Here is a 15,566-nt window from a genome sequence, read left to right as displayed (position 1 = left end):
TATTCATAGTGCAATTTCATAAAGTAAATGTTTATGTGGAAAAGATGTTGTCTCTGATAAGTATTCCCTGGTGTTCGATTTTCCTCAAGATTCTTCAACTAGAACATAGTAAATGTTCAATAAATACATGGCATAAATACATGCAAACCTAAACATTTTCCTTGTGCACATGGAATAGTAAGTGAAGCTTAAGATTCTCCTTCCAAGTGTGCAAAAACCAGAGCCTTTAAGATGTTCAGAAAGTCTTGCAAGTTTAATGTTCCTTCTATTGTGTGTGAAAAAATGAAGCAATAATGAAGAGATGTGAGACATAGAATGACAAAAGAGCAAGCCAAGAGTAAACTAAACAAGTTATTGAATACCTGTTAGCTGCTATACTTCAATAGTCAAGGTTTTCTCAGGGTTTGATTATGTAATAGTCTAAGGACTACTCACATCCTTAGGTGTGAAGAAGAGTTCCCAAAGTGTCCAAGGAGCAAGTATTAAGACAGAAAACAACATGTGAATTAATGAAAAAACAAAATTGTCTTGAGTTCATTAAGACTGAAACTATAGTCAAATTTTGTTTGCTATTGGCTTCTGATCAAATGGATGGAGACAACATGTATCAGGAAGTTATGAGACAAGAAGAAATATATGTCCACATGATTACATGATGACTCACTAAAGGTAAAACTGTTTTGCAGATTCTTCAGCTCAGAATTTTGTATGATCTCAAGATCACAAAAATGGTGAATCAAAACAATGTGACTGAGTTCATTCTTTTGGGAATTACAGAGAATACAGAGCTGAGGAAAATTTTAGCTGCTTTCTTTCTAGTTATGTACATGGCCACAGTTTTGGGAAATCTACTCATTGTGGTAACCATAACCAGAAGCCCTAGTCTGAGGTCACCCATGTACTTCTTCCTTTTATCTCTGTCACTCATGGATGTCACTTACTCTTCTGTTATTGCTCCAAAGTTGATTATAGATTCCCTTTCTGAGAGGACTATCATCTCATTTGAAGGTTGCATGACCCAGCTATTTGCAGAACATTTCTTTGGTGGTGTGGGTATCATCCTTCTTATTGTAATGGCCTATGACCGCTATGTGGCCATCTGTAAGCCCTTGCACTACATGACCATCATGAGTCCTCAGGTGTGCTGCTTGATGGTAGGAGGTGCTTGTGTGGGAGGATTCATGCATGCAAGCATTCAGCTTCTCTTTATGTATCAAATACCATTCTGTGGCCCCAATGTCATTGACCACTTTATGTGTGACTTGTTTCCATTGCTGAAACTGGCCTGCATGGATACACATATCTTGGGTCTCTTGGTCATTCTCAATAGTGGGGTGATGTGTGTGTCCATTTTCCTTATTCTCATTGCTTCCTACATGGTAATCCTCTGCTCCCTCAAGTCATATAGCTCTGAAGGGAGAAACAAAGCTCTCTCCACATGTAGCTCACACTTCACAGTGGTTGTATTATTCTTTGTTCCATGTATTTTCTTATATATGAGACCTGTGGTGTCATTTCCAATAGACAAAGCAATGGCTGTGTCCTTTACTGTTGTTGAGCCAATGTTAAATCCCTTGATCTATACCTTGAGAAATGCAGAGGTGAAAAATGTTTTGAAAAACATGTGCACAAAATGGGGGACAAGGGACATCACTACTGTTAAGACATGAAGAAATATTTCCTACAACTAGATCCAGTCCTCTGGGGACAAGAGATTTAGAACAATCTTTTGAATAAAGTCCCATAAAGATAAATGTTGGCTACTCTCTAGTTTCCAGGACACTTTACTGAGACATTTTATGATAATTATCCTCCTTACAAGGAAACACACACACACATACACTCACACACACACCTGCATTTTCAACAGTATAAAACTATTCAGTTTAATGTTCTAACTTCTTTCCCTCTTCTCTACTGGAATGAGCTCTTCTGGGGGTTTTCCTTGACTACTTTCCCATGGCTTCTTTAGTTTCCTTGTGAATTCCTACTTCAAAAGAAAAATGAAGTGTTTCTTGTCTTGCTCAGTTATTGCCATTGTTTGTTCTCCACTTCTACATCTAGATTTTATCCTTAAGATTCAAGGCTTAAAAAAAAAAAAAAACTCTTCACTAGAATATCTCTTGGATTTTAGTCTTCGCTCTCACAGTTTGTAATCTTTGGAAACATATGGGCTATATTCTCTCCTGATTGTTGGATTCCCATTAAAAAAAAAAAAAAAAAAAAAAAACATTCCTAGTTGGTAAATACATTCTCATTAATACTCTTGCTCTCATTAATACTCTTGATGGAATTTAAGTCTAAGAAAGACTTAGAGACCTACATGTTCACACAATAAAAGAAGAAGAATGAGAGGCACAATATATCTAAGTACCTTAGGAAACCAAATCCCCCAATTTGCGTGTTGCCAAGTATCCTTTCAGAAAACATTATCAGATTATTTGTGTGCTATTTTAATAAAAACACCAACACTACACTCAAATTCTCAACTATTTCTTGCTTTTATTTAGAGAGGGAACTAAAGGGATGTTTCCTAGTTGACTGATGATATTTTAAAATCACGTGTTCTTATCTTGAAGTTAGATCTTCTTTACAAAAGCAGAAAGTATTTGTTATTATATCCAAGATGTCAGCTTCCAGAGACAAGTTGTTCATTTCCTTTAAGATTCTACTATGATGGCTAAGCATTGGTAGTCCACACCTTTAATCCCAGCACTTGGGAGGCAGAGGCAGGTGGAACTCTGTGAGTTCAAAGCCAGCCTGGTCAACAGATCAAGTTTCAGGACAGGTTCCAAAGCAATACAGAGAAACCAACCAACAAACAAACAAAAGATTCTACTATGATAATATCATACAGAAATACTTGCACTTAACATTGCAGTGATGGGATACATGTTAATCTTTGGGCCCCAAAGAATTTAGGATAACATTTCCTTAAAGCAAATATTATGATAATATGTCAATAATTGCAGGATCAGAATGGAATTAAACCATTTAAATTGCAACATTCATTTGTAAAATGTATTTGGTCAATAGGCATTTTAACCCCAATGAAAATCAAATACCTTGAGTAAATACAGTGTCAATTTTCTGTTATTCATCACAAAATGTGGGGAAAGCTTGATGTTTCAGAGGTTGTTCTAGGAGCTGTATGTAAGATAGTGGATGAAAGGATGTTTTGTTATGGTTTGTATTAGTATTTTAAGGTAGGAGAAAATTTATAATAATTTTAAGTTAAAAACTGGCAGAGCAGTTGTTGCTTCTTACAAAATGTCTTTGAAATAGTGTATTACTGTGAGAAAGGGCTTTCAGGGGGATTTCTATACTAATACATGAAAGTTACAGTATAATTTTCTAAAAGCAAATCTATGGAAATAATTTAGTAGGTAAAATAGGGAAGGTTATCAGAAACAAGTCTAGAAGTAACAACATAGAAATAGCAATACATGATGGTCTGACATTGACCAAGACCAAGACCAAGACCAAGAGGTTAGAAACATGGCAGAGTACTGGTTAGAAAATTCTCTTAATTTTAAATATTTAAATTCAAGCACAATATATACATCAAGTTGACTTTATCCCGAGGAGCAACAACCAGGAACATATACATATTGGACTTCATCCTAGTTTTTTCCCACATGGAAGTGACCTCCAAACATAATACCCTGTAATGTACTTCCTACCAAAAATTTTTCACTGATACATATAGCAAATTATATGAGTATTTTTTGCTCAGTCTCATAGACCAAGGACTTTTGTCTGGCAAAACAATACCAACAAATTAGATTCTTTATAATACTGTACTAGATTGATAACTGCAATGAAATCAACATGATTATTCTAGATGATATTGCCATAATCAACTTTCTATGCTATGATAATTTTTGGCATAGTCTCTATTTGTGACATTTTATGAACCTTTATCTATCTATGCCTCGACTACAATGCCATTCCCTAAAATACCACATCTAATGTCTCAGTTAGGATTTTTATTGCTATAATTAAACACCATGACAGAAAACAACTTTGGGAAGAAAGAGTTTATTTCACCTTACAGAATTAAGTCCATCATCAGAAGTACGGGTAGGTTCTCAAGGCAGGATGCTGTAAGAAGGAACTGAAGCAAAGTCTCTGATGGGATGCTTTGTATTGGTGCACTCCTTCTTGATTCCTCAATTTATTTTGTTCTACATCCCAGGAACACCTGCCCAGGAAAGCATCATTTGAGGTGGATTAGACACATTTACATTAATCATCAATCAAGATCTATAAGCTAATCTTATGTGGGTGAATTTTTTCAGCTGGAGTTTTGTCTTCTCAGATGACACATTTATAAAAAATAGCCTGTATACTAAGTATGATGATAGGTTACTTTTATGTTGCATGACTCTCCTGCTGTCACCAAGTAAGGCAATTTCAATATTTCCACATTTTTATCTTGATTATCAGGCAGTTCTCAAGGGGTGACAAGAATTTTCACCTTCAATGCTGGATAAGAACACTCTTCAAATCTGAGCCACCATGTCTTTTTGGTGTCTTCTCTTCTTTCTATTGAGTATTGAATATGAACACAATAGCATTGTTATTTAGACACTATGGTGAGGTTAACAGTTTGCATAACTTAGGCTTTGATGTTGTTTTTTTAGTCTGCTGAAAGGAATTCATCTTCTTTGTTGGTAGCATTATGTGGAAGGCAGGGCAATGGGTGATATAAAAAGTTTATATAGTGTATGAATACTGTAAATATGGTATAGCAAGTTGCAAAAAAAAAAGATATACCTAAAGTTGAATAGTTCTAAACTTTAAGAATTCCAAGTAATTTTGAGAATATATATATATATATATATATATATATATATATATATATATACATGTGTGTGTATGTAAGTATGTATGTATGTATGTATGCATCCCATTGCTTTGCATTGCACATACTGGCCATCTAATTTGTGTCTATGATTGTTACCAAGTACGTGTTTTTGAGAGTAATGAGAAGCCAGCAAAAATGGACAGCATCATTAATATATTACGTAGAATCATAAATAACAATGTATAGTGAACTGGATTGAAACAAGAAATGAAGGAGTCTTCATGTCAATACTGACAGCATTTGCATAGAAAAAATACAGGATAAAACCGCCTAATGGGAACACAGATGTCTGGAAAGTAGGAAGTTTCTATATGAACTGACTAGATAATACCTAACTATTTAAGTCTTTCTCTTCCTCTGTAACCTTCATCAATAAATTGTTACATGTGAAAAAAAACTCAAGACTTTTGTATAGAAATCTTTATTCAAATTGTTCACTTTTAGTGTAAAACTGAATATTTAGGCAGAACTGTTTTAGGGAAACATTATTTTCTTGGTTCAGCACATATTAGGAACAACCATAAATTATATACACAATTTTTGATGAGTTAATAATTCTGGAAGGATATGGGGGGCATGATTAGAATATGAACAAGGGGGTACAAGACCATGATAGGGAAAACCACAGAGACAGCTGACCTGAGCTAGTGAGACCTCATGGACTATGAATTGACAGCTGGGAAACCTGCCTATGACTGAACTAGACCCTCTGAATGTGGGTAACAGTTATCTGACTTGATCTGTTGGGGGGACCCCAGGCAATGGCACAAAGACCTATCCCAGGGTCTTAAAATGGATTTTTGGATCTGATTCCCTATGAAGGGATACATTGCTCAGTTTTGATGCAGGAAGAGAAGGGCTTAGTATTGCCTTAACTTAGTATGCCAGTCCTTGTTACCTCTATAAGCAGCGGATAAGAAGGTTAGAAGTGTCAGATCTACATGACCCCAACTGAATGGCATTCCCCTACATATGGTATTGTGGTGGGGGGTTGGGAAGGGAGGGTGTTTAGAGTGCATGGGAGAGGGCAGAGAGGGCAAAAGGGAGGGAAGGAGGGAGGGAAGGCTGGAGAGGAGGGAGGGAGGGAGGGAGAGGGAACTGGGATCGACATGTAAAATAATAATAATAATAATAATAAAAAAAAAAAAAAAAACGCTTTGACTCCAAAATTTAAGTTGAAGAACAAGTTTCTGGGGAAAAGATTTTCTATTTTTGTTTCCACAGAAAATGAAAAGATGTGGATTCCTTCCAGACTAATGTGGTTTGATCACGCCAGACCGCCTGAAACAGAGTACAGGCTGATCCTACATTCCAAACGGCTGGACATGGCTGCCCTGCAGACTGCAGCTAGGATATCTGAATCTTCTTCGAATCCCCCAAGACAGCGCCCCTTACCAGCAGGAAGTAGTTTGGAAAGAGCGACGCCCAAATTCCCAAATGTTGTGTATAAATGTTTGTTTTCATTTAATTGGAATTTGTTATATAAAATTAAATAAAAATAAATAAATAAATAAAAAAGAAGGTGAGAAGTGGGGAGGCAGTGAGTGGAAAAGGGGAGGGAGAGGGAACTTGTTTGGTAAGTAAAATGAAAAATATTTTTTTAAATAAAAACGATAAATTTTTCACTTAAAATAATTCTTAAATTATTTTTAAACTGAAAACAATCTTATTTTACATAACAAACCCAGTTCCCTTTCCCTCCAATCCTCCCATTTCTCACAATCCCCCCATTCCACTCCACATCCACTCCTCAAGGAGGCTGAGGATCGCCTTGATGGATCATCAAAGTCTGTCACATTATTTGGGGCAGGACCTAGGCCCTCCTCCATGAATCCAAGCTGAGAGAGTTATCCTTCATAGAGAATGGGCTCCCAAAGCCCATTTGTGCACTAGTGATAAATACTGATTCCACTGCCAGAGGCCTTCAGGAGCCTAGTTCAGTCTTATGCTTGTTTTCTAGCTATCCATCTAGGGTCCATGAACTCCCACTAGCTCAGGTCAGCTGTTTCTGTGGGTTTCCCCAGCATGGCCTTAAATCCTTTGCTCATCACTCCTTCCTCTCTACAACTGAATTCCAGGATTTTGGCTCAGTGCTCAGTGGATCTTTGCTTTGGCTTCCATCATTTGCTAGGTGAAGGATCTATGATGGCATTTAAGGTAGTCATCAATTTCATCACCATCAAGTATAGGGAAGGGCATTTAAGGTATCCTTTCCTCTATTGCTTAGCTTCTTAAGTAGGGTCAATCTTGTGGATTGCTGAATATTTCTCTAGTGCCAGATTTCTCATTAAGTCTATAATGGCTTCCTCTATTAAGGTGTCTCTTTCCTTAGTAACTTTCTCTGTCTTTCCCCCAATTTCACCTTCCTAATCCCTCATGTTCTCCTCCCCTTCCTTTTGTCCCCTCATCTTTCTCCTGTCTTCATCCTCTCTTTCCCTCCATGCTCCTAAATTACACAGGAGGTCCTGTCCCTTTCCAATTCTGTGGGGGGACCATTTTGTCTCTTTTAGGTTTCTCCTTGTCTCCTAGCTTTTCTGGGGTTGTGGATTGTAGGCTGGTTATCCTTTGCTGTGTGTCTAATATCCACTTAGGAGAGAGTATATACCATGTTTTTCTTTCTTTTTCTGGGTTATCTCACTCAGAATGGTTTTTCTAGTTTCATCCATTTGCCTGTGTATTTCAAGGTATCATTTTTTTGTTTTTTTGTTTTGTTTTGTTTTGCTTTGCTTTGTTCCTGCTGAGTAGTACTCCATTGTGTAAATGTACCACATTTTCTTTATCCATTCTTTGGTTGAGAGGCATTTAGGTTGCTTCCAGGTTCTGACTATTGCAAATAATGTTTGTATGAACATAGTTGAACAGATGTCCTTGTGGTATGAATGTGCATTCATATTTTTCTGAGAAAACACCATAATGATTTACAAAGTGACTCTATAATCTAGTATTCCTATCAACACTGGAGGAATATTCCCCTTTCTCTATATCTTCTCCACCATTAGCTGTCTGTGGTACTTTTTATTTTAGTCATTCTGTTCTTTTGATTTGCATTTTCCCTATGGCTAAGGATGTTGAATAATTTCTTTTTTGTTTGTATCATTTTTATTTTCCCCATATATATATGTGTGTGTGTGTGTGTGTGTGTGTGTGTGTGTGTGTGTGTGTGTAGAGAGAGAGAGAGAGAGAAATTTTTATTTTACGTGTTTATCCCAGTTCCCCCCCCTCTCATGACCCTCGACCCTCCTCCCATCCCATCCCTCCCCCACTCCATAGGGAGGGTGATTCCTTTCAGGAAGGATTATCAAAATCTGTCAAGTCTTTTAGAGTAGGGACTAGGCCCTCCCTCCTGTCTCTAGGCTAAGGGATCCCTCCATGGGGAATGTGCTCCCAAAGTCTTTTCATGCACCAGGGATACATCTTGGTTCCACTGTCAGAGGTCCCTTAGACTGCCTAGACCTTCTAACAGAGACCCACATTCAGGGGGTCTGAGTTGGTACAATGCTGGTTTCCAGGCTATCAGTCTGGCGTTCATGAACTCCCCCTTGTTTAGGTCAGCTGTCTCTGTGGATTTCTGTAGCCTGGTCTTAACCCCTTTTCTTATCACTCCCCCTTCTCTGCAACTGGATTCCAGGAGTTTAGTTCAGTGTTTAGCTGTAGGTGTCTGTTTCTGTTTCTATCAGCTACTAGACGAGGGCTCTATGGAGATCAGTATGGTGGTTCCTCAGGAAAATGGGACTCATTCTACCACAGGACCCAGTAATTCCACTCTTAGGCATGTACCCACATGATCCTCATCGGTGCAACAAAGACATTTGTTCAACTATGTTCATAGCAGCATTATTTGTAATATGAAGGACCTGGAAACAACCTAGATGCCCCTCAACTGAAAAATGGATAAAGAAGATGTGGCATATTTACACAATGGAATACTACTCAGTGGGGACAAAGGAATCTTGAAATTTGTAGACAAATGGATGGAACTTGAGGAAACCATCCTGAGTGAGGTAACCCAGTCACAAAAAGAGGAACATGATATGTACTCAATCATATATGGATTTTAGACATAGAGCAAAGGATCACCAGCCTATAATTCAGACAGCCAGAGAAACAAGGATACAAGGAAGAACCTGAGTCATACAAGGTCCCTCACAGAAGGGCAAAGGAACAAGATCTGCATATTGGGAGCAGAAAGAGCAGAGGGAGTTAGGAGAATGAGAAAGGGAGGAGAGGAGAGGAGAAGATATGGGATTAGGAAGATTGAGTCGGGGGCAAATGGAGGAGAGTGAAAAAAAGAGATACCATAACAGAGGGAGCTATTATAGGTTTGAAGAGAAAACTGACTGTAGAGAAATGTTCAGAGACCTACAAGGATGACCCTGACTGACAATCTGAGCAACAGTGGAAAGGCTACCTTATATGCCTTTCCCTGATAATGAGATTGATAACTAACTAGTATGTTGAACAATTTCTTAAGTTCCTTTTAACCATTTGAGATTCCTCTATTGATAATTCTCTATTTAGATCTGTACCCCATTTTAAAATTGAATTATTTGGTATTTCAGTGACTAGCTTCTTGAGTTCTTTTTTTTTTTTTTTTTTTTTTTTTTTTTTTTTTCAGAGACCAGCCTTCTGTCAGATGTGAGATTGGTGAAGATCTTTCCCATTCTGTGGGATGCAGTTTTGTCTTGATGACTATGTACTTACAGAAGCTTCTCAGTTTCAGGAGGTACCATTTTTTAATTGTCAGTCTCAGTGGCTGTGCTACTGGTGTTATGTTTGGAAAGTTGTCTCCTGTGCAAATTCATACAAGGATACTTAAAACTTTCTCTTGTGAGAGGTTCAGTGTGGCTGAATTTATGTTGAGATCTTTTATGTTTTATTTTATTTTGTTTGAGACAGGATTTCTCTGTATTGCTTTGGAGCCTGCCCCGGAAGTAGCTCTGTAGACTAGGCTGACCTCAAACTCACAGAGATCTGCCTGTCTCTGCTTCCTGAATGCTTGGATTGAAGGCATTCCCCCCCAATGCTGGGTTTATGTTGAGGTCTTTGACCCATTTGGACTTAAGTGTTGTACATGGTGATGGATATGGATCTATCTGCAATCCTCTACATGCTTTTTTTTCCCCTATTGTATGTTAGCTTCTTTGTCAAAAATCAGTTATGGATTAATATCAGGGTTTTCAATTTGATTACATTGTTCCACCTGTCTGTTTTTAAGCAAATATCAAGCTGTCTTCATTACTCTAGCTCTATAGTAGAGCTTGAAGTCAGGGATGGTATTGCCCTAGGAAGTTCTTTCATTGTACAGCGATGTTTTGGCTATCCATGTTTTTTTTTTTTTTTTTTTTTTTTTTTTTTTTTTGGGGGGGTTGTTTTTGTTGTTTTTGTTGTTTGTTTTGGTTTTGCTTTTTGTTTTGATTTTTTTAATATATGTAAAGATGAGTACTGTTCTCTCGAGATCTGTGAAGAATTGTGCTTGAAATTTGATAGGGATTGCATTGAGTCTGTAGATTGCTTTTGGTAAGATTGCCGTTTTTACAATGCTTATCCTACCTATCTAAGAGCATGGGAGATTTTTCCATTTTCTTATATCTTTTTTAATTTTAAAGAATTAATGTCCTTGTCATACAGGTGTTTCTCTTGTTTGGTTGAAGTTGCCCAAAATATTTTATGTTGTTTTTGGTAATTGTGAAGGGTGATATTTCTTTTATTACTTTCTCATCCCATTTACTGTGTATATTTAGGAGGACTACTGATTTTTTTTTTTTTTTTTTTTTTGTGTGTGTGTGTGTGTGTGTGTGTGTATACGCCTTGAATCCTGCCACTTTATTGAAGGTGTTATAAGCTATAGTATTTTTTTGCATTGTTTTCTTTGTTTCTTCTTTAGTGATTTCAGCCCTCAATTTGATTATTTCCAGGTGTCTACTCCTCCTGGGTGTTTTTTTTCTTTTTGTTCTAGAGCCTTCAGGTGTGCTGCTAAGTCTCTACTGTGACTATTCTTCAGGTTCATTTTGTAGGCACTTAGTGTTGTGAATTTTCCTCCTAGCACTGATTTAAAATGTTGCATAACATTGGGTATGTTGGGCCTTCTTTTTCATTGAATTACATGAAGCCTTTAATTTCCTCATTTTTTCCTTGACCAATGGGTGATGCAATTGAGCATTGTTCAATTTCCATGAGTTTGTAGGCTATCTGAAATTTGTGATGTTGTTGAATTCTAACTTTAAACCATGGTGATCCAATAAGATAAAGGGAGTTATATTATTTCTTTTTGTTGTTTGTTTCTGATGTGGTTATTTTGTTGTTGAGTATGTGTTTGATTTTAGAGAAGGTTCCATGTGGGGCTGAAAAGAAGGTATATTCTTTTGTGTTTGGAGGGAATATTTTATAGATATCTGTAAAGCTAATTAATTCATAACTTCTGTTAGTTCCTTTATTTCTTTGTTAAATTTCTGTCTGGTAGTCCTCTCCAAAGGTAATAGTAGGGTAGTAAAGCCTTTCATGTGATTTAAATTTTATTTATTTTTCCCCCTGGTGCCTTCAGAATCAAGGAGATGCTCATCATGTGGGTGCTAGAAATTGAACCTGGATCCTTGGGGAGAGTAGCAAGTTCTCTTTACCACTGAGCCATTTCTCTTAGTCCCACGATTTAAATTTTAGTAATGTTTCCTTCATGAGTGTGGGTGCCTTTGTATTTGAGCTACCTTAAATGCCTTTTCCCTATAATAAAGCACTAGCACTGATTTCAAATAGCATGAGCGCTGAGATAACTGTTGTAAGGAAGTTATATGAGTCCTTTGGAGTCTGCTCCAAAACCTACTCAGCCCAAAGCTTTATGCCAAGTATCTTCATAACAAGAAATTGGGGCTTATGCTGGAGTAGTGAGCTCTAATTTTTTTCCCTGGGATTATCATTGAGCCATTACAATTTTGATGATTGTTCTTTGCTATCTTCTTTAATTTGACCACACTTTGGAGAGGTTTAAACTCAGCAGGCAGTAAGTAGAAAATTAGTTAAGTGCTTCATTGTCCAGGAATTTGCCCAAGATGATTGAAGCCTCAAAAATGGAGCAAAAAGAGAAACATCAAGAAAGCATTGCAAAAGCTAAATCACAAACAACAACAACAACAAAAAATGTACTGCTGAATGATTAACAGACTCTTCAACTAGAGAAAAAGTCATCTGGTCATCTAGAAAATAATGCATCTTTGTAAGGCCTTATTAAGTGTTCATTCAATTCTATGATAGTATTATTAGAAAATTCATATGACCTTAACAATGTAGTAACTTTTAAGCTTGGAAATAGAAGTTTGTTGGTAACTACTGACAAGTATTTAACATTTATCATACAGGTGGAACATATGAAATGTGGATATTCAAACCTCAAAGTGCTTTAAAATCTAATATCTGTGTTAAAACATGATGCCAAGAATGAAAATACTATACCTTATTTTGTGATAGGCTATAGTCAATAAAGATGTGCTAAAAATGCATAAAATTGTCTTCAAGCCATGAGAAATATAAATGAAACTTGTGTTTAAATTTGGAACCCATTCTGAAGGTATTATGGAACTCTCAACAATGTGTAAATAAATAAATAAATAAAACATTACTGTTCTCAAGTGTTTTTCTCTGCTCAACCTTTATTAAAAATCCTTGAAACTGTCATTTGCCATTTTGGAATTTAATGTATTCAAGTGAAAAACACCATGTAGAGTAAAATGGTTTTACATTATGAATCCTGCTTAAATGGCAGTTTAAAATATGGTTCTGTTATGCACAGTGGATACTAGGTCAGAAAATATTTGTATAAAAGAATTACCTTCGCTGTGAAAAGTTTACTTTGGCTTAAAAGAGAAACAGTAAAAAAAACACCATTTTAAAATCATTATTGTTTTTATTTTGGAATGGGAGCATTCCTTTCTCAAAAGAAAATTTTATTAATGAGTATGACTACATGCACTCTTTTGATTGTACCCTTACACAGCTGGTAATATCAAGAAATTTCTGCATTTTAAAATTTTAAAATTAATGTTATGTAGGATATTCATTGTCTTGATCCTGTAGAATACCATCTACTGAACCAAATAATTTTTGTACTTAGAACACTGCCATTTTCTTAAATGAGTTACTAAGTAACATGATTTAAAGTCAGAAATGAAAATGTCATGTGCTATTGATATCTTGGGTTCAATTTTCCCTAGACTCACAAGAACTGTGAAATAGAAATGTCACCAGATAACTTGATGATTGCACAGATACTACTAATGTTTGTAAATAACACAGGAGTGAATTCTGTTAGTACTTATTCAAAAAGATTCAAAGTGAAAATTAAAGTTTAATTTATGAAGTCATATTTTATAATTTAATTTAACCAATAAAGGCTTAAAGTTGGAAAAAGATCATGGGTATAATAGCTATAGCAGGGAATTTTAAAAATGGCAAAAATACAAAGCTGGGGACTTTTCAGTAGTAAAAGACTTTCTAGACTATTAAATGTGGTTATTCTAAATTCATGGTCTAGTAACTACTCACTGAAGCACTTAACTGCTTATTAATGTTTTTTGCACCTCTGATAATGAATGTTAAGTTCAATTATTATTCAATTAATAAAACTGAAATTAAATGTTGAATTGTGTAGGAGAGTTTTATTTATTTATTCTATGTGGCATTTACATCATTTAACTTTATCAAATTTATTTCTGCATCCCTTTGCATCCACCCCTACTCCTTGCACCCCTCATCAAATAAAATAAATCTTAGGAGAGAAAACAATAATAAAAAGAGATAAATTGAAAAATCTCACCATGGAAGCTGCAGTATGACAGAGTGAGTCACATTTTAGAGTCGTTTGTCCATTTATCTTGGAAATGTTCATCACAAACAATCATTGGTCTTGTTTGAGACCTCTGACTTCTACTACGCTACTAATGCGGGGTCCTCACTAGGATTATTCCTGGGTATCCTGTTGTTGTCCTGTGCTGTAGAGATCCTGCAACTTTGGGTCTACAGGTCAGGTTCCATCATGTGTTCCAGAAAGTCACACAATGGCATTGATTTTGGGGTCTGCCAAGTCATGAACCTGGATCTAGACCTGGGCAGCTATAGGGTTGGTACATCTAATGAGAAATAAAAACAGCTCTTCCATGTGGCTAACTTCCAAGATCTCACCCGCAACTGCCTGATAGAGTTGGCTGTTAAGGCCACATGGCCAGCTCTCCCAACTTGTCCACATATTGATGCGCAAGGGGAAGGAGAACAACTCTCCTGGGCCTCAAGATAAAGGGTAATGGTGACACCTCCCCATGTTTATAACATTGGGGTTGGCTCACCCACACATGCATTACCAGGGTTGGCTCTATTGCACTGCCCTGGTGAGGTTCATGGCCTGCTCTCCTGAGTGTTGCAGCTGGTAGGGGTCAGGGATGAGGGTCCCACAATTATGATCACAGTGCCAAGTCTCCATACTGTACCAGGTATTGATGGATGAAAGAAAGGGCATCCTTCCCCTGTTCATGACACCACAAGACAGATGGGGAATAAGGATATCACTCCTATGGTCACTCTCACCTCAGCTGACAGGGTTGGCTCTACTGGGATTCCCTGGTGAGGGACAGGACCTGCTGTCTGGAGTGTTGCAGCTGGTTGGGGTCAGGGATAGCTCTCCCATTCTTACTACCACAGGGACAGCTCTCCCAACTGTCTCAGTGGTGATTTGTAGGTGACAGGGTAGAGGAAACTCTCCCCATCTATGCTGTCTTAAGACTGATGGGTAATGGGAACAGTAGTACCTTGTTCACTACCTAGAGCCTGACTCACCCATACCTCCATCAATAGGGTTGTGTTGATTGTGTTGCCCAGGTAAAGTACAGAGTCTGTCTATTGTTACCTCAGGTCCAGCTCTCCCACCTGCCTCTGGTTTTGGTGGGCAGTGGGATGTCATCTTTGTCCCATTCATGCTGCCACAAGACAAGAGAAAAATGGGGGCAGCTCTCCCATGCTCACAACTTCAGGTTGGTTCATCCACACTTCAGTTAACAGGGTTGCCTATGTTGAGTTACCCTGGAGAGGTGCAGGGCCTTCAAAATTTTGTAGCTTGCTGAGGGCAGGGACAGTTCTCTTACTCTATTACCTCAGGGTTGACTCTCCCACCTGCTTTAGACACTGATGTGTTGGGGTGCAGGAAGAGCATCCTTCCCCAGCCAGTGCTGCCATGTGGAGGATGAGGTGTGGGGCTAGGTTTCCCATGCTAAGATACTCATGACTGGTTTGCCTGTGCTCTCAACAAGGCCATCTCTGCTGTGCTACCCAAACAAATTGCAGGGCTTGTTGTCCTGTGTATTTCCACTGGTCAAAGAATCAGCTCCCTCATGTTCTCCAAATATGTGGGTCATGCAACCATTGAATGGGATAGTCTTTTTTATGAAGCGATTCAAAAATTAGTTTAGGATTATTGACTGAAGAAAAGCAGGCATCAAGAAAGGAGAGATAGGCAAGGAAGAAGTACAAAGGGGATTGTACCGATGACTGTTCATAATGGTGACCAGAATGAGTAAATTTCTGACCACAGAGACTATGTAGATGGCCAAAAAGACAGCAAATACAATTTTCTGCCTTTTTTTTTTTTTTATTGGATCTGTGTGAGCCTCTGGAGAACAAACTCAGTCACAACAATGCATCCTCAACTTCATTTGACACC

The 15,566-nt window shown here is 37.5% G+C and overlaps 1 protein-coding gene across 1 annotated transcript; it reads left to right on the top strand.

The window, feature by feature from the left end:
• The first annotated feature begins 719 nt into the window (after nt 1-719).
• On the top strand, nt 720-1,670 carry LOC127221829 (olfactory receptor 4C6). Its single transcript, XM_051183817.1, has one exon. It carries the CDS (start codon nt 729-731, stop codon nt 1,668-1,670), a length of 942 nt encoding a protein of 313 aa, XP_051039774.1. The 5' UTR covers nt 720-728.
• Nucleotides 1,671-15,566: the final 13,896 nt, after the last annotated feature.

The sequence above is a fragment of the Phodopus roborovskii genome, unplaced genomic scaffold (assembly GCF_943737965.1).
Source record: "Phodopus roborovskii unplaced genomic scaffold, PHOROB, whole genome shotgun sequence".
Classification (NCBI taxonomy): Eukaryota; Metazoa; Chordata; class Mammalia; order Rodentia; family Cricetidae; genus Phodopus; species Phodopus roborovskii.
This window is presented reverse-complemented; position numbering and strand designations above follow the sequence as displayed.

Bases quoted from the DNA above. Each gene is read 5' to 3' on its own strand.
- LOC127221829 (XM_051183817.1), top strand. From the start codon at position 729: ATGGTGAATCAAAACAATGTGACTGAGTTCATTCTTTTGGGAATTACA.